The sequence below is a fragment of the Vigna unguiculata genome, chromosome 4, assembly GCF_037176805.1.
Source record: "Vigna unguiculata cultivar grain cowpea cultivar isolate G323 ecotype 2 chromosome 4, ASM3717680v1, whole genome shotgun sequence".
Classification (NCBI taxonomy): Eukaryota; Viridiplantae; Streptophyta; class Magnoliopsida; order Fabales; family Fabaceae; genus Vigna; species Vigna unguiculata.
In genome coordinates this window covers 7,256,353-7,282,925 of record NC_140795.1, presented here as the reverse complement: position 1 = coordinate 7,282,925, position 26,573 = coordinate 7,256,353, and the positions used below count along the sequence as shown (strand labels likewise).

The window sequence follows — 26,573 nt, the reverse complement described above, 5'->3', positions numbered from 1 at the left end:
AACTCTCAAAGTATCTCTCAAAATTAAGATGTTTTTTGGTTTGATAAGTAGACCCGTGTACCTCAAAATGAAGCTAACAACTTTATAATAAGTTGATGATCATGCTCGGCATAACATGTCAGGACAAAAAAGAGGAAGAACCGGCCCACCCATAAGGCGATCAAATAAAGATACAACTTACCAAAATTTGTATTCAACACAATATTTCTCACCTAATGCGCAACAGATGCACCGAAAATAGTCTGCAAAGAAATAAGTATTGTAATTTGAATTTCTACAGGAAACTGATATACTCATGCACTGAATCATTCATTTTTGGAATTGGGGTGATCGATAATGCTTTCATCATTTTTGTCGTCATCCTCATCACAATCTTCACTGTCAGTGTTACCAGCGTCATCACAATCTTCATTGTCACTGTTATCATCTTCATCTTCACAAACTTCACCCTCACTATCATCTTCACAAATTTCACCATCATCATGCTCCACCTTAACACTATTCAGTTTGGCATAGTCTTCAAGTGATGCATTTGGAAACAGTTGTCCAACTTTATTACCCGTAGTATCTGATGGGGTACTATTTGAATTCTTAGATTTGCCTTTGTTCATCTGATAGCAGGAGTAGAAAGTAGAATCATCAGTAACATAGCACGTTGGCAGTGCAGGACAGAAAGACAAACATGGTATAAAAATAGAACTACTGTCTTTGGCCTTTGCCACTAAATGAAGAATGAATCATAACTTTTTAAAATACCAATATAAACTCAAAATAAATTATATGAACATATGCATGAAGAACAATTTTAGAGAATTACATATGCATCAACAGCTAGTACTACAACAAATTTCATAAATATGAATTCCTTAACAAACTCAACCTGGTGAGATGATTTTCAAACGAAATGTTACATAGCAAGGTACAATATATAATCATGTTTGTTTTATAACATTGTCAGGGGTAGATTGATTAGACTGAAAGTGATAGAGAAAAGAGAGAAGCATAATATGTAGTGAAAGAAAAAAAATGAATGGTCTTAGTTTTAGTATCTTACAGCACGTAATAGGGTTCTCCTTTCTCTCTCCCGAGAATTCTTAATGGCCTGCAACAAAAATTCCAGTATCACTATGAGTTTCCGCTTTGCATAAAAGAACAAATATAACATTCAAAAAGGAGGGAAGGACAGAGAAAAAGGAACCTCGTCAAGCATCTTTTGCTCAGCCTCAACTTCTGACAAATCCCTACAAGAAACAAAATCACACATCAAACGCAAATTCATCCTTTCCTTTAGAGTGTTGTGGTCAGCAGGTGCTAACTCATGCCCCTTTTTGCATAAAACATATGTTCAAGGTTTCAAATTGGGGTGACGGTTTTCACTGCAAGATTGCCGAAAATTGAAGGCAAATGTGTCCAATATGGTAATAATAGCAGACGCTATGAACTTGAAAACCTTGACATTGCGACAACCATTCTTTTTAAAAACCTTGCTTATGTTGTTATAAATAAAAACAAAAAATCCTTCATCAGATGCGAGAAAGACAACCTTCCAACTATTTGTTTCCTACTGCAACAGCACTTTGCACATACACCATGCTCCTTGGCACAACCTACACCAACAGTAAAACGAATGAGCAAGCAAAATACACATTTTCAGTTCTCAACTAATTTCCTCAGGGTATTATTTCATACACCCTCAGAACACTTTTCACAAACACCATGTGTTCACTTACATGACCCAACCAATTCAACATACACCCTTATCCCCTATCCACCCCCACATTCCAAAAACACCCACTTGACAAAGCCCAAAAATAAAAATAAAAAGGTGAAACTAATCAATTATTATACTAACCAGAACACAAATTATGATAGGCTTGTCGAACATTGCGCTTGGAACATCTCTGACTGCAACCCAGTAAACTAACTAATCAACCAAAAGCTAAATGATAACAATCTAATATAATTCATGAAAAATTGGGAAATTTTTTTATTTTTTAAAGGGTAAAGAAAAAAAAAAGAGAGAGAAGAGAGAAGATAGATGATACTACCATTTAGCGGGTTGAAGAAGAGGCTTGTACTTTCCATAACGACGTTTCCACTCGATTTGTTCCTTGCAACGGGGACACACCCCTGTGATCTCAGATAGGGGTCTGAACCTTCCTCCAACTTCCTGTGAATATAAACAGTAATAACATTAAAAATAATATTCAAATGTTCTTTCTATGATCATTGATATGATAGGAACAAAGTAAGATTGAAGGAATGATTTGAATCACAAACTGTTTCGTTGATTTTGCGACCAGCGTTGGGTTTCCATGCGTACTTGTTCTGATGCTTTGGGGGTCCGCTCCTGTTGCCGCCACTCATCTTTCCTTCTGATGATTCTCTTCACAACCTGCGTTCCTTAGTAAAAAAAAAAAAACACTTCTCACATTCTTTAATGTGAGGTTTTGTTCTTTTATTAGGTATCTGTTTTTTTTTTTTTTTTTTTAATTTAGGTGACGAGTTTCGATTATGAAATTTGGATTACCTAGGTTCATTCTCACCGGCCCATTTGATCAATATAGTGGACGCTGTTTCTTTCTGTACCACCTATTTTTTTATTCCTGCATCCCAAACACTCATATAAACTCCAAATTACTTTTCATTAAAATTATAAAAAGAATAAAAAGGTAAAAAAAAAAAAAATCTTGAATCTCCATTTTTTAAATATATATCAAAATATATATTTCGAAAGATATATTTAAATCAGAGAATACATTTTAAAAAATATATTTCAAAATACATATTAAAATATGGATTTAATTAGTCGAATGATATTCACTTTTGTTCAGATGTGTCAGTTTGATATCCATTTTTAAAAATGTGTCAATTGAGTCCCAATTTTTGAAAATATGTCTCAATTAGGTCCATTTCAGAAAAAAAAATTATTAACGTCATTAAGGGTATTGATATTTAAAATGACTTATAAAATTAAGTATTCATATTTATATTAAAATTTAGTAGTAAAAGTCATGAATAAAGTTAACGGCGTTAATAATTTTTTTTGAAAGAGACTTAATTGAGTCACTTTTTCAAAAGTTGGAACTCGATTGACACATTTTTAAAAGCGGATACCAAACTGACACATCTGAACCAAAGTGGGTACCATCCTACTAATTAAATGTTAAAATATGTATTTCAAAGATATTTATAAATTCAAAAATACCTTTTTAATTTACATTTTGAATAAATTAAAAGAAATAATCAAAAATACATTTTAAAATATATATTCCAAAACCTATTTAAAATTTGATTTTAAAATGTATATTTTAAGAAGTATTTGCAAATTTGCAAATATCTACTAGAATAAAATATATATTCCAGAAAGATGAATTTCAAATACGTCAATGTCAATATCTTGTACCCTAATCTCATCATCATCTTCTTCCTTACACTCATTTTCACTTTTTCTTTTCTCAACCTTTTTTAAACACACATCTTGTGCCCACTTAATCTCATCATCTTTTTTCCTTAAGTGGACTTTAAGCCTAACTAAACCTTACAATAACTACTTGTAAGGTGAGGTTTGCACTTACTTATATACTTGTCTTAGATTTAGTCAATGTGGGATCTCCAACACATCTCCCTCACGCCGAGGTATACACATCTTGTGTGTGAGACTAAAAATTAATGGGTGGTTCGATAACAGCTCGATAATGAGTGACACGATAGACCCAACAAACAACAAATTTCACTATGATATGTTCTAAACCATGGTTGTGATACCATCTTGATAATGATATATATTCCTAACCGTACATAAGCAATGATACACAATGAAAATTGAATAAGAAAGTTAAAGAATAAACTAAGACATATGTAAGCTTTGTGAATGTACACCTGAGAAGGATCACACATGTAGGTAAAGAAAAGAAAATGTTATTCATATAAAAGTGTATCAAATCAAGATTGCAAACAAAAGCAAAGGATAGGTATTTATAGGAAGGATGACACGTGTGTGACACGTGGTAATTTGCAAAACATTTCCTTATGTTAGTTTTAATTTTGAAAAACCTTGTGACACATGTCATCTTGCCAAACAACATAAATTGCCTTTCCAGTTAAGTAATACCAATATTGTGAAAATCTTTGATCTTATACATGTGGATATATGGGGACTTATTGCCATCAGCTCCATTCATGGTCATAAATATTTTCTTGCTCTGGTTGATGATTTTTCTAGATACACTTGAATTTTTCTTATGAAAACTAAAGGTGAAACTAGAAATTTATCACACAATTTCAATATGTATACGAAGAATAAATTTAATCACAACATTAAGATTATTAGAACTAATAATGGAAATGAATTTGAATGTGATGAGTTATATAATAATTATGGTATTTTACATAGAAAACTTGTGTGGAGACCCTAATAAAATGCAGTGGCTAAAAGAAAGTATCAACATATCATGAATGTCACATGCATTCTTCTTTTTGCAATCATGTTTACCAAAAAATTATTGGTCCTATGCTGCCTCATATGCTATACATTTGATAAATAGATTTCCTTCTAATGTTTTAAAAGGAAAAACTCATTATGAGATTATATACATATAAAAATTTTAAAACTTTTGGTTATTTATACTTTGCCTCAATTCTTGAAAGTAATTGCAATAAATTGGAATCGAGATCTAGAGAAACTGTATTCATTAGTTATAAATTTGGTATAAAGGTTATGTTTTACTTAACACTAAGAGTAGACAAATTTTTATGAGCAACAATGTCATATTCTATGAAACTGTTTTTCCTTACAAATCTTATAATAGTCATAACAATAGTCATGATTTCTTAATTCAAGAGAATACTAATGGCTTGTTTAAGCTTGTTAATTACTCTAGAGGCACAAGTAGTCACAATGCAGACACTAAAACATAAATTATTGCTCATGACATTCTCCATGGTGTTGATAATACTAAAAAAAACTTATTTGTTGGCAATGATCAAAACCATGATTATCAATTTGGATTTCAACTTGATATTGAAACATAAAACAACCTAAGGAATGAATTGAGATGCTCCACAAGGGTTAAGAAAGCTCCAACTTATCTTTTTGATTATCAACATAAGGTTATAAACATTTCCAAAGTTCTACTTCTCAATTTAAAACCCAAAATCCTATAACATCTATTTTAACTTATAAATTTGTTGTTTGATGATCATCAAAAATTAACCATGGTCATCTCCTCAAGTATTGAGCCAAGTACATATGAGGAAGCTGTTAAATTTCCTATCTATATTGCAACTACAAATAAAGAGATTGAAGCTCTTCAAGAGAATAAAAGTACGAGTCTTACTAAATTACCTCCTAACAAGACTCCTATTAGATGCAAGTGGATCAAGTATAAATCAGATGGATCAATAGAGAAATACAAAGCTTTTATGGTTGCTAAAAAGTACAACCAACTTGAAGGTATAAATTATTTCGATACTTGTTATCCTGTAGCTAAACTAACTACTATCCATTTGCTTCTTGCCCTTGTTATTGCTTACGAATCACATATACACTAATGGGATGTGAACAATGCTTTTCTCCATGGAGAGCTTGATGAAGAAGTTTATATGACTCCTCCCGGTCTTCTAACTCCTAAACAAAATCAAGTTTGCAAAATTAACCAAGTCCTTGTATGGTTTAAAACAAGCAAGTAGACATTGGTTTGATAAATCATTTCTTAAATCTATTGGATTCATTCAATCTAGTTCAAATAATTCTTTATTCATTAAAAAGACTGTATATACTTTCTTTGCTTTTCTTGCTTATGTAGATGATATCATCATTATCGAAGACTTGATGGATGACATTAACAACACAAAAAAGACTTTGGAATTTAAATTCAAAATCAAAGACTTGGGTTAGCTCTAATATTTTCTCGAGATAGAACTTGCTAGATTTGTGAAGGGAATACATATTTGTCAGTGCAAATATGCTCTTGGCATTCTTCATGAATCTGAAATGCTAAACAACAAACCTTTTTGTATTCCTCTATTGCGTGATACTGAAGTCTTATTAAAAAATAGAGCCACTCTTCATGATGTTGTTTTTGACTGCTGACTTATTAGGAGACTTCTTTACTTGAGCAACACTTGTCCAAATATTACTTTTGTCATGCACCTCCTTAGTAAGTTTTTCGAAGAGCCCAAAGTTCAACATCAAGATGCTCAACATATTCTTGGTTATACATTAAGACCAACCATGCACAAGGATTTTTTTTTCCAACTGGTAGTAACATTCAATTAAAGGCCTTCAATGACTTTGATTGGGCATCGTGTCCAAAGATTAGGGTAGTCTACCACTAGTTTTTGCGTGATTTTGGGCATCTCTCTTATATCCTAGAAATATAAAAAGCAAAAAATTGTTTCTTGGTCATTCTCTAAAGCTGAGTATAGATCCCTAACCATTCTTGTAACGTCATAGCCAGAAATTACTTATTAAAATAAATAAAAAAATTAGTTTAAATAAAACAACATTTATTCTTCAACAATTTCCCAAAACGCGGGAAATATTTAAAACATTAAGTTCAATGCACCAAACCAGATAATATAATTTGCGGCAAATATCGTAGTACAAATATAAATGTCTATAAAATTATTACAATAGATCCATAGTCTGACAAAATAAAATCAGCGAATATTCCCAAGAGGTCCCCACTCTGTCTCTATGCATCGACCTGTTCACCTCTATCAACATCTGCTCCCATGCAACAAGTTACATGATCATCGCCACACACACACAAATAGGGTGAGCTCATTTAAGTAAAACCAAACAAATATCATATTAAGTACATCATCTCAAATATTATAACCCAGGTTAGTATTTTTCCCTTTTTCCTTAGTTCTCCATTTCCAACACTTGCAATAGACGTCTATCATTTTTATACCCTTTAGGTGAGATCAATGATCGATCTTTGCTGCATGAGTGTCTACTCGCCCCTTCGATTACAGGCCACCACCTGATAGTCCACACGTGGGAATAACTTTGCCACAGCATCTCACCGTGACACTGAGTGGAACTCCCCAAAACAAACATAAGTTTGTAGTTGTTCCCAGACTACCAAAGCTCTACCAGAATACACTGAAGAGGGCAATCACCCGAAACCTCGTCGTACGAGCCACAACTTGCACACTCCACTGAACTTCCTAAACCACCAGGCCACAACCTAGAGTGGTCACGTGTTACCCTAATACGAGTTGCACTCTTTATGTACACGTGTGATCCTTCTTAGGTGTGCATTCACAAATTTACATCTATCTCGATTTATTCCTTAAATTTCTTATTTAGTTTTCATTGTGTATCATTGCTTATATACTATTAGGAATATATACTATTATCAAGACTTTAATCCATTTTCTCCATTTCTTCATTCACTTCTCTAAAAACACATAAATAACCCACATAGAATCAAAAGAGCTTTGCAATAAGTTTGAGCTCTATCATGAGTGTGATGACCATCAAGTTTGGTGGAGAGAAACTTATGGAAAGTTTGGATGAGAGAGAAAGGGGTTGCACCTCTTAATGAAGGAAAAGGTGAATGGAGGTGTGCTAACACTGAAAGAGGTGTGCTGTCATTGAGTGCTTGAGCTGCACAAAGGAAGAAGAAAAAGGTAAGATGGTCATTTTATCAAGTATACGAAGATAAAGGAAAAAAAGGTGCAAGAAGAAATATCCTATATTATTATATTATTTCCTCCTCTCGGCCATGTTTTCATAATCTACATGTAGGGGTGGCAAAATGGGCTGGGCCCAACGGGCCAGCCCGTCAGCCCGTGCTAAAAGGAACGGGCTGGGTTGAAGATTTCAACCCGTCAGCCCGTTCTGGCCCGTCCCGTCCAGCCCGTCAACTTGACGGGCCAAAGTACGGGCTGGCTCGTCCTGGCCCATTGGCCCATTTTAAAAAAATAAAATAAAATAAAAATAATTAAAAAGATTAATTTTTTAGATTATATATTTTAAATGTAGAAATATATAATAGTATTGTAATTTAAATCATTAACACCTACAAATTAAGTTTGAATTATTAGTTATAATTGAATAATTTAATATGTAAATTTAATAATTATTTTAACTTATCTAATTAAAAACATTAACTAATCAATTAAAAGTTAAAATAATATTTTATTTGATTAAGTATGACTTTAATAATAATTTATATGTATATATAAACAAATTTAAAAAATAAAACAAATTAAAAAATTTGAAAACTAATTAAAAAAAAAAAAAAAAAAAACTAGACGGGCCAGCCCGGCCCGGCCCGTTAGCCCGTCCTATACGGGACGGGTTGTGATTATTGGCCCGTTTCTATTTGACGGGCCAGCCCGTCCCGACCCGTTTTTTGACGGGCCACATACGGGCCGGGCCAAAACGGGCCGGGCTGGCCCGTTTGCCACCCCTATCTACATGCATATGAGTATGGTAAAATTCTAAAATGCTTGATGTTTTAATTTTTAGGTTAAAATAACTTTTTGGTCCCAATTTTCTTCAAGTTTTGTCAAATAAATCCTAGTTTTGGTTTTGTGTTCAAATAAGTCTCAATTTTTGTCAATTTTGTTCAATTAGGTGCTTTTTTGCTAGCACTGTTTAAATCATCAATGGCCATGAATAGTGACTGCCATGTGTCACTTCTTTGTTTTTTTGAATTTTTTTTTGAATGTCCATGTGTCAACCCAACAGTGTATCACGTGTCAAAGTTAATGTTCTATATTCTATTTGGTCCCTATATTTGTTATTTTTGTTCAATTTAGTCCTAATTTTTGTTAACATGAACCAATTTGGTCCCTCTCCAAATTGAAACTAAATTTAATTTTTATATTAAAATTCACATTTTTTATTAAATATTTTTATATAATATATTAAAATTCACATCATTATAACTTTGATACAAAAATTAAATTTGGTTACATTTTCGATAGGGACAAAATTGGTCAATTTTTAAAAAAATTGGGACTAAATTGAACAAAAATAACAGATATAGGGACCAAATTGAATATAGAACATTGACTTTGACACGTGGCACACTACTGGGTTGACACGTGGACATTTAAAAAAATAAAAAAAATTAACAGAAAAAAAAAACCACGAAGTAACACGTGGCAGTCACTGTTCATGATCATTAATGATTTAAACGGTGTTAGCAAACAAGGACCTAAGGGAACAAAATTGACGCAAACTAGTATCTATTTGAACATAAAAACCAAAATTAGGACTTATTTGTATTATGGAGTTTAGAAAAAAATATATTTCCTATTTATGGTTTACATATTAATTATGCAATCCAAACTATACAATTTAGTATATGTTCTAAATGATACAATTTGTAAAAATATATTTTTAAGTTTAGAAATATATTTTAGATCTATAAACTTCATAAGTTAGACCATCCAATTTAAAAATATATTTTAGCTTGTACAATTCAAAATATATTACTGACTAAAATTATATGTCGTCTATGCTTCAAAATATGTACCGATTTCTTTTCCATATTTTATAAAGACAAGTAAAATGTCATGAACAACAAATGACAATTAACAAGATTAGAGTCTTTTCTCCTTCCTGCAAAACACACACACACACACACACATACACACAACACAAACACACACACACAATGGCAGATCTTGACCCAGAGTTTTGGATGGGCCAGAATAAGATAATTCTTTGATAAATTGTTTGGATCATTAGTATAACACTTTAAATAATGAATCTTCTATAAAATAATTTGATCCTTAGATTGGATAATTAGTATTATGCTTTAAGTGCTTTGAAAGATGTGAAGAAGGATAAGAAAAAGTATAATGGGTCTTGCTAGGCACTAGTTTAGGTAATTAATATGCATTGAATTCTATAAGAAATACATAGGTAAATGTAATATTAAATTAAATCTGACCTAATCACCATTAAGGTAATTTTATTTTATTTAAAAGACAGAAATTTCCATAATTGTACATGTGTCTCATATTTTATTTAACGTTCATCGATAAAAGTTAAAAAATAATTAAATAATAAAATAACTATGTTTTAATGCTGTTAAAAATTAAATATATTTAAATATAAAGAAGTTTAAATTATCAATACAACCATAAAAAATAGTGTTAAATATCTACAAAATTTATAAAAAAGAAAAAAAATAAAATGTTCTAGTATAAACCTTAAAAATTCCAAAGTCATTCTTTTGTATAAGTTATTGTCTAAAACTTTAAAAGGATATTTTTGTCTTTATAAAATTTGTTATATGCATTTATACTATCTTAATTAATATATTTAATTATTTCAACTTTCAATGTAAAAATGAAGGAACCAATGCAATGTAAAAATGAAGGAACCAATTATTTCATCCTTAACCAGTGCCCTTAGGGCATTGGTTAGCATTCTCCAAGTATAATTTATCTTGTTTTCATCTTTACGTATAACTTCCTTTTTATCATCTTTAAAAAAATGAATTTATAATATTATTGTTCATCAATATACTTTTTTTAAATTATATTAAAACATAATTTATCATAATCTAGTAAAAGATTGAGAGAAATAATTATTAGAAGAAAAATATATTATAATCAATTCACAATTAAAAATCGACGGTAAAAAATGCATAATACATTATTTTTTACTTCTATAATCATAAAAGTGAGTATACAAAAGGCTCATGAGATAAAAAATAATTTTAATAACTATTAAACTAATATTTCATCATTAACTAAGGTAAGAAAAAGTTACGTTTTTTTCTTCGAGAAACGAAGGAAACAAATGAGAAATGAGAGCAAAAATAATGAGTATGTGTCTAACTTCATTTTGTTGACAAAAGGAAGAAGATGGACATCTTCCTTCAATAAGGAATTTTGATGATGATGATGACTTCTAAAGAAGTATGGATAACTTGATGATGATGCATGAAAAAATGTAGAAGACTTAAAAGAATGCTCTGATTTAAGAGATACATTGAAGACTAGTACATTTTATATTTAAAGTTCTTATTGTAATAAGCTTAACTTTCTCTAGTTAGTTGTAAGATTGCTAGAACAATAACCAGCTCGCAACTCCTTTGAGAAAAACTAAATTTTTGCAAAAATCAATGTGGTAATCGATTAGCAACTTATGATAATCGATTACCAAATCAAAACTTTTATTTTACGAAAATCCACTTAAGATAATCGATTACCATTCCACGAATGGTAATCGATTATCACTGATAGTTATAACTTGGCTCTTAAAAAATGATTCAAAATAATCAATTACCATTTATGGTAATCGATTACCACTGACAGTTATAACTTGGCTCTTCAAAAACGACTCGAAATAATCGATTACCATTTCTGGTAACTTAACTTTTCATATTCTTGACCTAATTTCTAAATAGGCTTCTATAAATAAAGTGGTAGGCTTTCATTTCAAAGCACAGAAGTTAGAGAAGTCTGAGTACTTGAGAACTATTTGTGGGAAGGCTTTGAAAAACCTAGTGTGGGTAGAGCGATAACTTTCATCAAGTGGGATCTTGAGTGATTGTGAAAAATTAAAAAGGTAATGACAGAAGAAAATAAAAAACATCTTAATAAATGTTGTTAGAAAATGATTAATCAAATAATACTAATAATAATAAAAATATAAAATGATATAATGATATAATTATTAAATCAATAATAATACTAAGATATATATATATATATATATATATATATATATATATATATATATATATATATATATATATATATATATATATATATATATATAACAATGAATATTAATCAGAGATCAACGATTATAATAACAATAATAAATAAAAATAAATAAGGAAAGAAGTAGAAATAGTCTGGATTGAGGCACCCATAATGCTATCCTTAGAGAGAAAATGACCCTATTGCACAAGGCTAAAAAAAATACATAATCATATGTGTTTCAAATCATATACGTTTCTCTCCTAAGATACAACAACCTGTCAGATCGATCGAGTGCAGCGAAGGATTTCCGAACCTTATGAACACCAATGTCTTAAAGATAATATAAAGAAGAAAAGAAGAACAATTTGGAGAAAACTCTAGTGTTTGTTATTCTTTGTTGTTGTCTTTCCCCATGCACCTAAGTGGTATTTATAGGTAGCAAAAAGAGACAAAGGAGTAAATTGTAATAAAAATATAACCGTTAGCCATAAAAAGCATTAACCCAAAAATTAAAGGTTTATAAAAACATGAGTAACAGTAGAATTTTTATTTTAATTATTTATTTTTTAAATTATATTAAAATATTTCTAACAATCCCCCACACAATTTAAAAAATAAAATAAAACAAAATAAATTATCTTTTAAAACAAAATATTGTAGTTCAAAGTAAGGAACCTTCCAGGTTTGATCCTTACATCTAATGCTTATAAACTTCCACCCAAGAAAATACAGAGACTTAATTGCCTTGAACTACATCCCCTATGACCGAGTTTTAGTAAATAACACATACAATATCGGTGTTTATTATAGGTTCTAATCAGTGGGTGCACGTTACGGCCTTTTGCATGTATCTTGTTTCATGAGTGTCACTTAGAGACTTGCCCATGTCTCACAATAGCGGCTCCACCATCACACTCACTAGGTAAACCCTCAAAGGGTGGTTTGTGACTCACACCCCTTCAATAATTGTCATTAGATTTATTAAGAGGTATTTTATAAAATAAGCATAATAATGCACATACCTCAACCTTATTATTGCCACAATTTATAGTACACCTCGCCATAGGAATGAGACATAAAAATTAATCAAATTATTTGGTGTACTTTAGTCAACAACAACTTCGTTGTTATCCATTGAACTCTATTCCATGGGATCGCCATTCATGTGGAGATGGGTGTCCATTGTTGCAACTAATTTATGGGCTATAGTCTCATTCCCCTCGACGACTTAAATTCTTGTTGTTGATGCATCAACCCCCTGATAAGCAAATATGCAATATTTCTTTCTGACCTGACAAAGTCAAGAGAGATAATACCATGATTAATTAAGTTTATAATACATTTATCTCTCATTCTCATGTCAATTTTATTGACATTTTTACTAGAAACTTTATAACAATTTGATTGCCAGAATGCATTGAAAAAAAAGAATAATTTATGCTTGCATAGTAGATCATGACAAAACAACAACTTTTTAACATATGTCCATGATAGTTCACCTCCATTCAAGTTTAAAATATAAAAATAACCAGCAGTTGATACTGTGCCACCAAAATCAATATCCAATTTACATTAAAATATTATTTAATCATCTCAAGAAATTGGACATATTGCCATAACTAGAAAAACGCAAATAATATTACACTAGATGGAAAAATAGTATTAGATGTATCACAAACAAATTTAGATAATTTATCATTTGAAGAAAACATCTCTAGATATTTATCAGTATAAATAACCAAAGATTTTTTTTATTCTCATTAAGAGGTATATAAACCTTTACCAGACACCCCCACACTTTGAAATATTTTTAATGTGGTTCTCTTTTCTTTCATAATTCATAAAAAAATTATCACAACCTTTTGTAAGAAAATATATTTGAGAATATAACCAACAATATATAAAGTTTTACAAATTTTACAATATATAACTTTTGGGCAAGCTAGAACTTGTAGATTAAAAATTACCATATCAAACAAGAGCATTTTTTTTTTTCGTTGTACCATTAGATTAACACCATACACTATATGAAGATGTTACTTAATGAATAATACCATGATGAGTTTCACATAAAAACACTCATTTGTAAAGACATGTATCACCACTTCTCTATTTAAACAATTTTGCACCTCAAAATTGTTTAATTTGAATGGTCTCTAACCAAACTTTTCAACAATTATAATAATAGCGTGTCATATATCACAACTTTCAACATTTTTTAATAATCAAAGAAAACTTATAAATATTTTATTACAAGATAAAGGTACTTAACTCAAACAAATCATCACAAATATATCATTTACTAGCCAAATAACAATGTCTAGAAATAATAATCTTATTGCACTTAGAAACCACTTCATAACCTTGTTGAGCACCAAGAAAGTTTCTAAATTCAGAAACATGAAAAACTTTTTTTTTTGTAAACAAATTTCTGGAAGACAAGTTTAGTTTGTACTTGACCATCCCTTCAATTTATCATTGGAGATTTCTTCTTTTATCAGCATTTACATGATCTTAAACATGATATCAATTAAAATAATTCATTTTAATTTTATGTCATAAACAATAATTTGGAATTCATAAATATGATAATTTATTATCAGTCATTTTTTTTTTCATATAAATATCAAGCTAATTTTTTTCCTTTCCAAATGCAAAGTTTAGTTCAAGTGTTTTCCATAACACAATAGTAGTTTTAGTAAGACAAATTATTTAATAATTATTTTCATACAAAACAGTTAAAATATATACATGATATAGAACATCTTTATCAATGGTAAGAATAGACAATATTAAAACATAAATTAATATAACAACAAAAACATTAGATATAGACATCACAAAAAATTATTAAACGAGCAAGAAATTCATTTATCCATAATTTCATTTATTGTTACCAATAGAAGTAACCACAATTGTACACATCAATTTTTAGGCTTAGTTGAAATTGATTTAATTATAACCATAAGAAACACATTAGTTCATAAAATGTGTTTTCAGTCTTCAGCTCTATTGTTTTTAATTTTAGAAATAAATACAAATAAGTAATCAAAATTAGAAATAACAAGAATTTTCTCTCTAAGAATGTTAAAAAAATTATTACTCAAATAATACTAATAATAATAAAAATATAAAATGATATAATAATTATTAGATGAATAATAATACTAAGACATATATATAAAACAATGAATATTAATCAGAGATCAACGATTATAATAACAATAATAAATAAAAATAAACAAGGAAAGGAGTAGAAATAGCCTGGGTTGAGGCACGCATAGCGCTATCCTTAGAGAGAAAACGCCCATACTGCACAAGGCTAAACAAATACATAATCATATGTGTTTCAAATCATATGCATTTCTCTCCCAAGATACAACAACCTGTCAGATCGATTGAGTGCAACGAAGGATCGCTGAATCTTATGAACACTAATGTCTTAAAGATAATATAAAGAAGAAAAGAAGAACAATTCGGAGAAAACTCAAGTGTTTGTTATTCTTTGTTGTTGTCTTGTTGTTGTCTTTCTCCATGCACCTAAGTGGTATTTATAGGTAGCAAAAAGAGACAAAATAGTAAATTGTAATAAGAATATAGTCGTTAGCCATAAAAAACATTAACCCAAAAATTAAAGGTTTATAAAAACATGAGTAATAGTAGAATTTTTATTTTTATTATTTATTTTTTAAATTATATTAAAATATTTCCAACAAATGTTTAGTTTAATTACTCTTTTAGTATTTGTTTCCAAAGGTAAGTCTCAATGTAGTTCCAATTTTTTAGTCACAAATTGATATTTTTAGACGGAAACAGAGACCAAAAGAGTAATTAAACCTAAATATTTTTATTTTTTATTGTATTTGATTTTATATTTTTATTATTACTTATTAACATTAAATGTTGTATTTTATAAAAGAAATAAAAAGATATAATTTAATTTCTATCAATTTTTAAAATATACAATCTATAATTTTAAAAATTTTAAATTTTTAAAAATTTCAAATATATGTATATAATTGAAAAAAAAAATAAAAAACATTTGGGGGGCCATGGCCCCTCCCCGCTATCGTGATGCTCCGCCACTGCACACACACGCGCATACACACACACACACACATATGCACACATACACACAACACAGACACACACACAAACACACACACACACACACACACTCTCTTTCTCTCTCCTCACTACCATGAAGGCCATAAAATATGACCTCAACTTCAGCTTTGGCCTCCTTCATTATGGATCACTCCTCCCCATCTTCCACTTCCCTTATGGTATATTCCTTTGGGGGTGTGGATATAAGGGAGAGTGTGAAGATGAATTTGTGTTGATTTGGGTGGATGGATTTATGTGTTTTTTTTAGTGGATTTAGAGAGTAAAATGAGTGGATTTGAAGATAAATTTTATGAAAGTTAGTGAAAGATTTGATTGATGTGATAAATAAAATAAATTGTAAAAATAAATAGAATTAGAAAGTTACCAAAATATCCTTGATGAAAAAAGAGAATGATTTTGTAATTTGATGTTATAAAAATAATTATAAATAATTAATAAGAATTAAAAAAATATTAAAATTATATGAAATTTTAAAATAAAAAAATTTAAATTTTTATGAATGTAAATTTTTTTTATACAATTAAATTTTAAAAAAAAGTTATACAATTAAATATTAAACAAAAGTCATACAAATTTTTTTTTAAAAAAAAGTTAAGAAAAAAAGTTAAAAAACACACACACACATGACACTGGTGTCGTAATCAGTGTCAAACTCTTCTATGCAAAGGCACCAGTTATGTAACCGATGCCACACACACACATGTACCACACCGGTTAGCTAACCAGTGCGCATATCCTATGCACTACGCGACTTCAACCCCACCATACCCCACCACCTCCTTAATCCAAGTCTGCCACCACAGCCCACCACGTCCATCCTCTTCCTCCCCCACCACACCTAAACACCTCCTTCATCTTCTTCCCCATCCATGGATGCACTTACCATTCACCATTGTTATCAATTCACACACCCATGCTGTTTCTATTAGTGTGTATGGCACAAATTAAGAAAAGCCAAACTTTGCATTACACTTGTTAATCAACTCAACTATTTTAGTACAAGAGAAAGCCATTTATAAGGCTGAGGATACAAAAGAGAGAAGAAAAGCTAACAAAAATAACAGAAGAGAAAGCTAACTGACTAAAATAGAAAAACTGTGTATATCTAACTGTAATACCCCCCCTCAAGTTGATTGATAGATATTAATTAGGCCCAACTTGGCAATGTTGCCAGCAAAGGGTGTGGGATAAAATGATTTAGTGAAAGGATAAGCAAGCTGATGTTTTGAAGGTACATAAGAAAGAACAATGAGGCCATCTGAGATTTTAGAACGAATGAAATGACAGTTGACCTCTATATGTTTTGTTCATTCGTGGAAAGAGGGATTCTTGGCTAATTGGATGGTGAATTGGTTGTCATAATAGGTGGGAATAGGAAGAGAAACATCGAGAGAAAGATCATTAGCAATGTACTTGAGCCATTGGAGTTCACCTGAGAGCGAACTTGCGAGTAATCATCATTCAACCCTCATAGGAACCGTATGACACAATCATCCTCTCTTTCTTTGTGTAACCTTGGAAGGAGGCCACATGAATAGGGTATGGAGCACGTGCAAACCAAAATGCACCAATATAGCTCGATTTCTTTCCACGAGATCTTTAATCTTGTGTAATATTCAGAAACGGTGGACAAACCTTGTTTACAACTTTGGATTTGATCTTAAAGATCCGTTACACGAAACTTATTGGAATGGGAAAACCTTTCCTTAAGATCATTCCAAATTTCGAGCGTAGTGTCCATCCACATCACGGACTGCTTGATGGAGGACACCATTGATCGTATCAGCCATGACATGACCATTCGGTTGGATCGCCGCCAAACGTCGTGGAGGGGATCATTGAGTGGAGGGCAAGGAAGAGTGTCATTGACAAATCTTTCCTTATTCTCTGTTTCTAGAGCAACCAACATTTTACGTTGCTATTGATGAAAATTGGTCTCTGTTAATAGTGGTGAGATGAGTACAACGACTGGATTTTCACCAGGATGAAGGTAAAGAGGGTTTGCTGGATTGATAAGATGATCTGGTGATGTGTTGTTTTGGCTGGATTGAGCCATGGTTGATCAAAGATAGCAAAGAAAGATGCGAAAGCAAGGAGGGAAATTCCTAAATTGATACCATATTAGTGTGTGTATGGCACGAATTAAGAAAAGCCAAACTTTGCATTACACTAATTGATCAACTCAACTATTTCAGTACAAGAGAAAGCCATTTATAAGGCTGAGGATACAAAAGAGAGAAGAAAAGCTAACAAAAATAATCGAAGAGAAAGCTAACTGACTGAAACAGAAAAACTGTGCATATCTAACTGTAATATTTTCCCAAGTTTTAGAAGTAACACCATCACTGACCTTAGAACGATTTACGCACCACCACGGTGAAAGCAAAGAACATTCACAATGACACAATCTAACAGTATGCCCATTTTAAATCGTAGGGTGTGGTTCGAAGGAATGCATAGTTGAAATGGAGGGAATCTTGTCAAGAATCTCTTCAGTTGAGAGATGTATGCAAGCTCAGGAATCTAACATGCAGAGTAAACAATCACAGAATCACGACATGGCAGAAAGTTACATGGGAAACAAAAAAAGATAGCGACAATTTCGTAATCTCCCTCAAATTATACGAGTATCACCACACTTTTGGAGGATTGATTAAACCATCCATCCCCCAAATCCGCTCTCTGATTTTAGTTCAAATCGTACCAAAGGAACGCGTTGGTTAGCTGAAATCCGCGCTCCCAAATTCGTTTACACAGTATGAACCCATCAAAGGAACACTACGTAAGGGAATAAAGCTCAATTTCAAAAACGATCACATTGGGAGCATTGAATTGATGCATTACGAGGCTTGTCAAATAGGGTTGAGGTGACACTGTGAGGAGATATTAAGAATAAGGTTTTGAAGTTGTGAAGAAGAATTTGAAGAACAATGGTGATGAATTTGAAGGACACACCCATGCGTATTGCCGTACACAACCTACACTTAAGGGCCCACACCACCTCCACCCTTACCCTTGAAAGGAGGACTTTAGAACCCCAATTACAATGGGGGAGAGGTAGAGTGTGTGTGTGAGAGAGAAATGCATCAAGGAGAGAGAGTTGCAAAAAGGATAGAGACTTCAATGTTTTTTCCCGCTAGAGACATTTTACATTTCCTTTTATAAAATATAAGAACAAAATTGATACATACTTTGAAACAATGATAAAATATAATTTCATAAAAAATTTAGGAAAAAAAATATTTAACATTTTTTGAATTATGTAAATAAAAATATATAATGAATTGTACATTCTATAAGATGTTTTTAAATATTAATTATACAATTTAAAATAAATTTTGAGATAATAAATTAGGAATGTTTCTAACCCTTTAAACTTTTCTCATTCCTACTAAAGTATAAATAGAAAATATAGACATCCATAAAATTGTCAATATGGAGTTGGACCGAAACTTTTACAGTGTAGTTATTTACATGTCTTAAATTTATTTTTATATATAGGTTGTATTCTTACGTAAATATATCACATAAAAAAAATTATTTTATATTACTGTAAAACCATATATCAGGGAAGAGAATAAACCATATTCTACCACAATATATATTGGTTTATCACTCTTGTATTTGTATTGTGTTCACGTCATTTATTAATAAATCTGGTACACCAATTATCACTAACACAAAAAAGTCTTTTAACGTTCAACATTTTTTACCTTTGACGTCTGCCCAAACACCGACGTTGTAGCGGGTGATGTCAAAATAACGTCGAAAAAATAGCAGACGTCACTTGACGTTGGTCCTTTAAGAGTCCGATGTTATCCAACGTCGGGGTTAGTAACAGCAGACGTCAATTTTCGCGCTGAAATGAGGGAAAAACCTGAGCAATTTAACGTCTATCAGAGCCTGTCAGACGTTAAATAACGTCGGCCCTGGTACGGTCAGACGTTAATTAACGTCTGTCAGGGAAGACCAGACATCAAACTACTCCATTTTTTTTAAACTTGACTGTTTTTACAACATCCATAAACTTGAAAATCAGAAAATTCCCAGAACAATTTCATAATACTTTCAACACATTTCTGGAGTTACAGTTATAGATAATAGAACTTAAGTTTCAACATATATTATAAACTAATATAAATAACAACAAACTAAAAGTTTCAACATGAAATTCTTGTACAATAAAGTTTTTAAAAGGAGTTCTAATTCATGTGGCATCAACTCCATCTCTCCAATAGATATGCTGCCCATTCCTCTCTTAGTGTGTGGATAATGTCATCTGGCAGAGGTGATGGATTCTTGAATCGTTGAAAAAGTAATACAATTTCATTATGTATGAATATCATTCTTTAAAGTTTGATATGATTTATAATATGTGAAAGATATATATAATTACCTCTATCCATTCATCTTTAATTGCAGCTCGAATGATTGTTCTTATCCAAGACATGACATAATATCCACATTCCCATGAATCTTCTTGCTTGTTACACTGAACATTACAAATAAAATAAACACATCAAAGTCATAAGTTGACATACAGAAATTAATAACTTTAAAATGAATGAGTTCTAACCTTTGGATATATGACTTTAAGTTGTTGGCCTCTAGGCTTACCCACAATTCTAATGAAATTTTGGAAACATAAAACATATGTAAGTTTTTATAACTAAGTAGATACATAGGTTAGGATTGAAAAAAAAATAATACTTACTCTTGTAACATGTTTTTAAAAGCTGGTGGAATCTTCCTATGGCATGAACAAAACCATACAACTAGGCATTGTCTTGGAATGATGAGACAAAGTTGCCAATGATACCTACCATCAATCACAAGTACTTAGCCAAAATAATTAATAATACTTCACAAAATATTATTAGCAAAAACAGTTACGAATCAATGTATGATGCAAAGTAGATCTCTCTATTTGACTCAACCATCCATGTTTGCAAATAAAGTTTGATGTGGTCAGGTGAGTTTCCCGAAGGTTGAATTGTTTGAGGTTCAATGAATCCATAGACGGAAGATTGACCTTGGTCCACAATGACTTTGTCCATGTACCTACAAGAAGACAATTAGGTATAATATTAAAAGGTACCAATTCCTTGCTTTAAATATGAAATACAATAAAAAAAAATCTTACATGCATCATAGTTGTATGACTAAAATATTTAACATCTTGTCTCCTGTAATGATCTCTAGTGCATCATTCAGGTTTATGTACAATGGGACATGACAATGGAGGCCAAATACTCTTAACTCCCACTCTAGCTCTACCGGTCCTCTTCTCAACTTGTGTAATTTCAGAAGCAGCTTTCCTAGAGGATCATCTTCTGCTTCTGCCATTTCATCAGCTTCACGTATAACACATGGACGTCGGACCGACTGTTTTTCAGGACGAGTGGAATGAAATAAAGATTTAGAAAGGTTTGACGTTAAAAGTTTTATAAATTGTAAGATTGAACTACTAAATACATGATGTCATAATACCTTTGGTGGGCTAAAGTATGACATGATCAATGCTTTAGGCCAAGCAATAAATGTGCCTAAAGCTTCCCCAACAAATTGGATTTCTGAAGTTGACACAGGCACTTGACCATGGGGATCTTGAACTTCATCAATCATCACACGCGCATACTAAGGCAATAGAGGAACACCATGGATAGTCTCCCCACCCTGAAGTTGTCGTCCTATGGCCACACGCGCGGGGGGTCTTCATCAACCAATAGCTCATACTAACTTGTGTAGTCAATATGATCTACACCAGAGCATGAGCCTTTTGTACTCACACGTTGTCCTGTTGGAGCTTGAGTGGGTAATTCCATGTTTTGTTGCTGCATGGACTGAAGCTTTTCTTCAAGTGTTCTTTGTATTTGTTGTTGTTGTTGAAGTTGTTCCATAAAACGTTGCTCCATAATTCCCACGCGTTGGTTGAATCTTTCCTCCATTTGTTGCTCCATCTTCGTCAAGGCCTCTTGACTCAATGATTCATTACTTCTTTGTGGAGGACCAAAGTAATCTCGGAGACCAATGACACCTCCAACACCACGCACACGTCCTGGGTGCTCTGGCCTTCCAATTGCCGTTGTGAGTATATCGTCCCGACCATGGCCAACAAACGAACCCTGAGTCTCTTGCTCAATTAATTCATCCTACACCACAAAAGAAAGTTTAATCAAAAGGAGAAACATATGAACTATGATAGTCAAATAAGGTTTGTACTTACTATTTTTTGAGATGTGATTTGAGTTGATTGTGATGTCATTTGCCCATTGGACTTAGTGTAACATCCCGTCAGAATATTAGGAATTTAATAAAATAAATCAAAGTAAAATATATCTTCCCTGTGCTCCCATGAAACTAACTCATTTGTGGTCCAACCCTATGAGCCTATCCCGCTCATAGTCCTGCCCTACAGACTCCTCGCCTGTAGTATAAACATCCAAGTCTCACTTGGACCCTGGCGCACACGCAATCACCATACTATGGACTCCTCGCCCAATAATAGCCGACGGGAACATCCCAGTTCCTTGCCCATCGTGCGCTTGACACATGCAATCACCATACTAAGGACTCTTCGCCCAATAGTAGCCGACGGGAACTCAACCAGTTCCATGCCTATCATGTGTCCAACCACCGAGCACATCCCAGACCCCTAATGGACTTAGTCCTTCAAGCCCACCCATCACAACACATGCATATACAATCTAAGTATGGTATAACAACCAAACACACTCACAAGCACATAGAAACATAATAATTAACATAAACTCGCTTAGGCTAGGGACCCCTCGCCCAAGCTAGACCCTCAATCTCGCTTAGGCTGGTCCACCTCACCTGGGCGAGTTTAACTCAGCAACCAAAACATGCCATCTCGCTTAGGCGAGATCCTCTCGCCTGGGCGAGTTACACATTCGCCCAAACACCCATTCCCACCTCACCTGGGCTAAAATACAAGCAAAATACCACACCTGATCAAGACATCTCACTTAGGCGAGGTCATCTCGCCTGAGCGAGACACTGATTCGCTCAAAATCCATAAAACCCTCGCCTGGACGAGAAGTCGCGCTCAACACGCGCAACTCCCTCACTATCTCGCTTAGGCGACCCTTACTTGCCTGAGCGAGAACCTATGTCGCTCAAAACTCATCTTCTTCGCCTAAGCGAGAAGCTCGTATGGCACTAGGGTACGCGTCTGTGCTAATCTCCCCTAGGCGAGCCAAGCTTGCCTGAGCGAGAAATGCGGGTTCTCTCACTGATCACACACTCGATTCACTCCAAACATGTGCAATTCGCACCACAAAACACACCAAACAGAATTCGAGCATACTAAAACAATTTACACATTACAAAACATTACATTGGCATAGTATAGAATTCCTATAATCCCCAAATTTCCAAATCCCATTCCATTCCCGTATATACCATGTATATACCCCTTTTCTCATGCATTTAGTCCAAAATTCAACACACAACAATACCAATTTCTCCACCCCCAATTCCCATCATATGCATCACGAATTTAAGCACACATTTTCACCAAAACCATGCAATACGCACAAAAACATGAACTTTTGGGTTCATCTCCCCTAACCTGGATTGAGTGCTTAACAATTGCGAAGACAGAACCCCCTTGATTCAAAATCCTTTCTGGCTTCAACCCTTGCACCTCAAAACTCAATTCACTCTCCCAAACCCGTGCTCCTCTCAAAGGCCAATTCCTAGCACTGCCAAAACCCTTCCCTTTACCTAATTTTTGGCTTTTATAGATGGGTATTAAAAATAAACGAGTTTGGGCTTTTAATTCCTCTTCAATGTTACTTAATTGGTATATTCCCAGCCCCCTTGGCTGCCCCATTCTGCTAGGCTTCTCTTTACCCCTTCACATTCATACCACAACTATTAGTTAGCAAAAATAAAGCTTATTCTTTGCCCACCAAAGTTTGAACCCATGACCTTCCACTCATAAGGCCAAAGCACAACCACTATACCAAATCCCATTTGGTGATACTCATAAATCAACAATATCTTACAACACTAATCACATACTCATACATATTCTTAAAAATCAATAATAAAATAATCACACATAATTGACATACTTAGGACTCGAACCCAAGTCCTCTCACACAATCAAAGTACTCTCAACCACTTGAGCTAGCACTTTTCCACGTCACATTAAACATCAATTAATGCCATAAAGGCGCCTTCTACCCGCATTTATTAATTAATTAATTATTTAATTAATTAATTTTCCCGGGTCTTACACTTAGTCCGAGCAGCCTTCCAATCTCGTACTTAGGAATTGCATCCACTAGGTCAGGGGACTCAAATCCTAGAGACTGTGCACGAGACTTTTTCAATTTTTTCTCCAATAATGCATAACCACCTCGAGAGAGTACGTGTGGTGTATCATTAAGCCTTTGTCTTTATTGGGCTGCTGTCCTTTTTTCCTGTCACACATAACATTATTTAATAGCTTTAATACACAAATGTATGACTAGTGTCACTGTAAACAAATTTAACAAACAAACCTGCCAGTCTTCAGACTCTCTACATGCACGAAATTGCATCCACTCCTCCTCAGAGATTTTGTACTTCTCACAAGGAGTGTCTTGTTGTCTATCTCCAAACACATATAAACGTGTGAGCCTTGCCTTGAAGTCCCTCCATCTGGTGGCTATATGAGATAAGACTTTCTTTCTAATTCGCTCAGTGTTCGGAGTAATCTCAAATTTGTGCTGTTTAAAACATAAAATATGTTATGTTAACAGTAACATAAAAAATACTATAGTTGGTTTAAGTAAACATACCACAAGATCCTGCCATAGGAAGTTCTTCTCGACCTCCGCAACGTCATCCCAACGTGCAATTGCAATAGAAACTTTCGTTTTGGCCAACATTCCTATGTAGCTACGGTACTTTTTTTCCCAAGGGCCACTGGGTTCACCCGATCGAGGATCAATGTGGACCGGCATCCTCTCTCGTCGGTTTGTGACATCCGGCAACCGAGTCACAGATCTACCAGGTCCCTCCTGGTCTGATCCGGAGCTTGTCATACCTGAAACATATCATTAGGAAATGTTAACAATGAAAATATACTCAATTAACCTCTATTATATTAAAATAGCAAGAAAAATAAAAAATTGTAACTGTGACAATATTATTAAATAAACACTTATCAAGAAATTGTGTTCTCTCATATGCCTTCATTGTGATCACTTCGAATAGCATGGATGTCATCAGTTACATCATCAACTTTGTCTTGAATGGTTCTTGATGAGAAAGACGCTGTCTCAAGTATGTCTAGACAATCTTCATCATCATTTACGTGCATGTTTCTTCCTTCTAATACAACTGACAATTTCTGATTGGCCGGATCAATAACATAAAAAATTTGTCTTGCTTGACTAGCCATAATAAATGGTTCATTTGTATCACTCATCTTGTTAAGATCCACCAAAGTAAAGCCAAAGTCATATGTGCCAACACCCGAATTACTATCAACCCATTTACACTTGAAAACTGGCACTCTAAAAGTCACATAATCAACTTTCCATATTTCGTGTATTATTCCAAAGTAACTCATGGATGCTGTAATTGGATTCTTGTCCTTAGAACTGGCAAAATGTACAGATTCAGCTTGAAGTGTAACCCCACTATTTTGAACTCTACTTTTGTCATCTTCCATCTTTGAATAGAAACAATGATTGTTTATGTAGTACCCGCCATATGTAATGACATCATTGTTCGGTCCACGAGCTAGCCTCAATAGAGTTTCAGAAACATTTGGAGTCGCGTAAACCTTTTTCTTAAACCATGATAAGAATGTTTTGTTATGTTCATTAAGTTCCCATTTTTCACTCATTCGTGGATGTGCTGATTTCGTTTCATCAATGTGTTGCGTAATGTAAGGAATGACCTCTACAGTGTTGTTAAGATGTACAAATGGGCTTGATCAATTAATTTTCTACTAACACTTTGAATCTTCACTCCACGCACACCCTTACCTTCACATTTACCTTCATGTCTAGTCTTAGAAACTCCAATTGGTTCACAACTTGGCATATAACTTGAGCAGAATTCAATGGCTTCTTCTGCAATGTACTGCTCTATAATTGAAGCTTCTGGTCGATACTGATTCTTGACATATCCCTTTAAGATCTTCATGTATCTTTCCACTGGGTACATCCATCTCAAGAAAACGGCCCACATAATCGAATTTCCCTCACAAGATGAACTATCAAATGAACCATGATATCGAAAAATGAAGGTGGAAAGTACATTTCCAATTGACACAATAGTCTAATGGCCTCATTTTCCAAATCGTCTAACATTTGAGGGTCAATAACTTTCTTGCATATGGCATTGAAGAACATACACAAACGTGTTAGAATACCTCTGACAGAAGTAGGTAAGATGGCTCGAAAAGCTACTGGTAAAAGTTGTTGCATCAACACATGCCAATCGTGAGACTTTAAACCGACTAACTTTAAATCTTGCATAGAAACAAGGCTACTAATATTTGAAGAGTAACTTTGGGGAACCTTTACACTTCTTAAACACTCACAAAAAATTTTCTTCTCTTTTCTAGAAAGAGTGTGACAAGTTGGAGGCAGGTAGGTTCGTCTTCCAATTGATTGTGCATGTAACTCAGAACGGATGCCCAAAAATCTTGTCGTGCTTTAACTCCATCTTTAGTCTTTCCTTTTACATTTAGTAAAGTCCCGATGATTCTATCACATACATTTTTT

At 33.0% G+C, this 26,573-nt stretch overlaps 1 protein-coding gene and 3 pseudogenes across 1 annotated transcript; all 4 read right to left on the bottom strand.

The window, feature by feature from the left end:
* Window positions 1-165: 165 nt before the first annotated feature.
* LOC114181224 (small acidic-like protein) lies at window positions 166-2,441 on the bottom strand. The gene is made up of 7 exons (XM_028067619.2): window positions 2,281-2,441; window positions 2,049-2,170; window positions 1,853-1,905; window positions 1,544-1,607; window positions 1,199-1,241; window positions 1,055-1,102; window positions 166-611 (listed from the first exon to the last, which is right to left on the bottom strand). The coding sequence occupies exons 1-7, from the start codon at window positions 2,365-2,367 to the stop codon at window positions 306-308; spliced, it is 723 nt and encodes a 240-aa protein (XP_027923420.1). The 5' UTR covers window positions 2,368-2,441; the 3' UTR covers window positions 166-305.
* An 18,526-nt stretch (window positions 2,442-20,967) lies between these two features.
* On the bottom strand, window positions 20,968-23,227 carry LOC146886713 (uncharacterized; annotated as a pseudogene).
* An 835-nt stretch (window positions 23,228-24,062) lies between these two features.
* LOC146886712 (uncharacterized) lies at window positions 24,063-24,878 on the bottom strand (annotated as a pseudogene).
* A 122-nt stretch (window positions 24,879-25,000) lies between these two features.
* Window positions 25,001-26,572, bottom strand: LOC146886711 (uncharacterized; annotated as a pseudogene).
* Between the last annotated feature and the right edge of the window lies 1 nt (window position 26,573).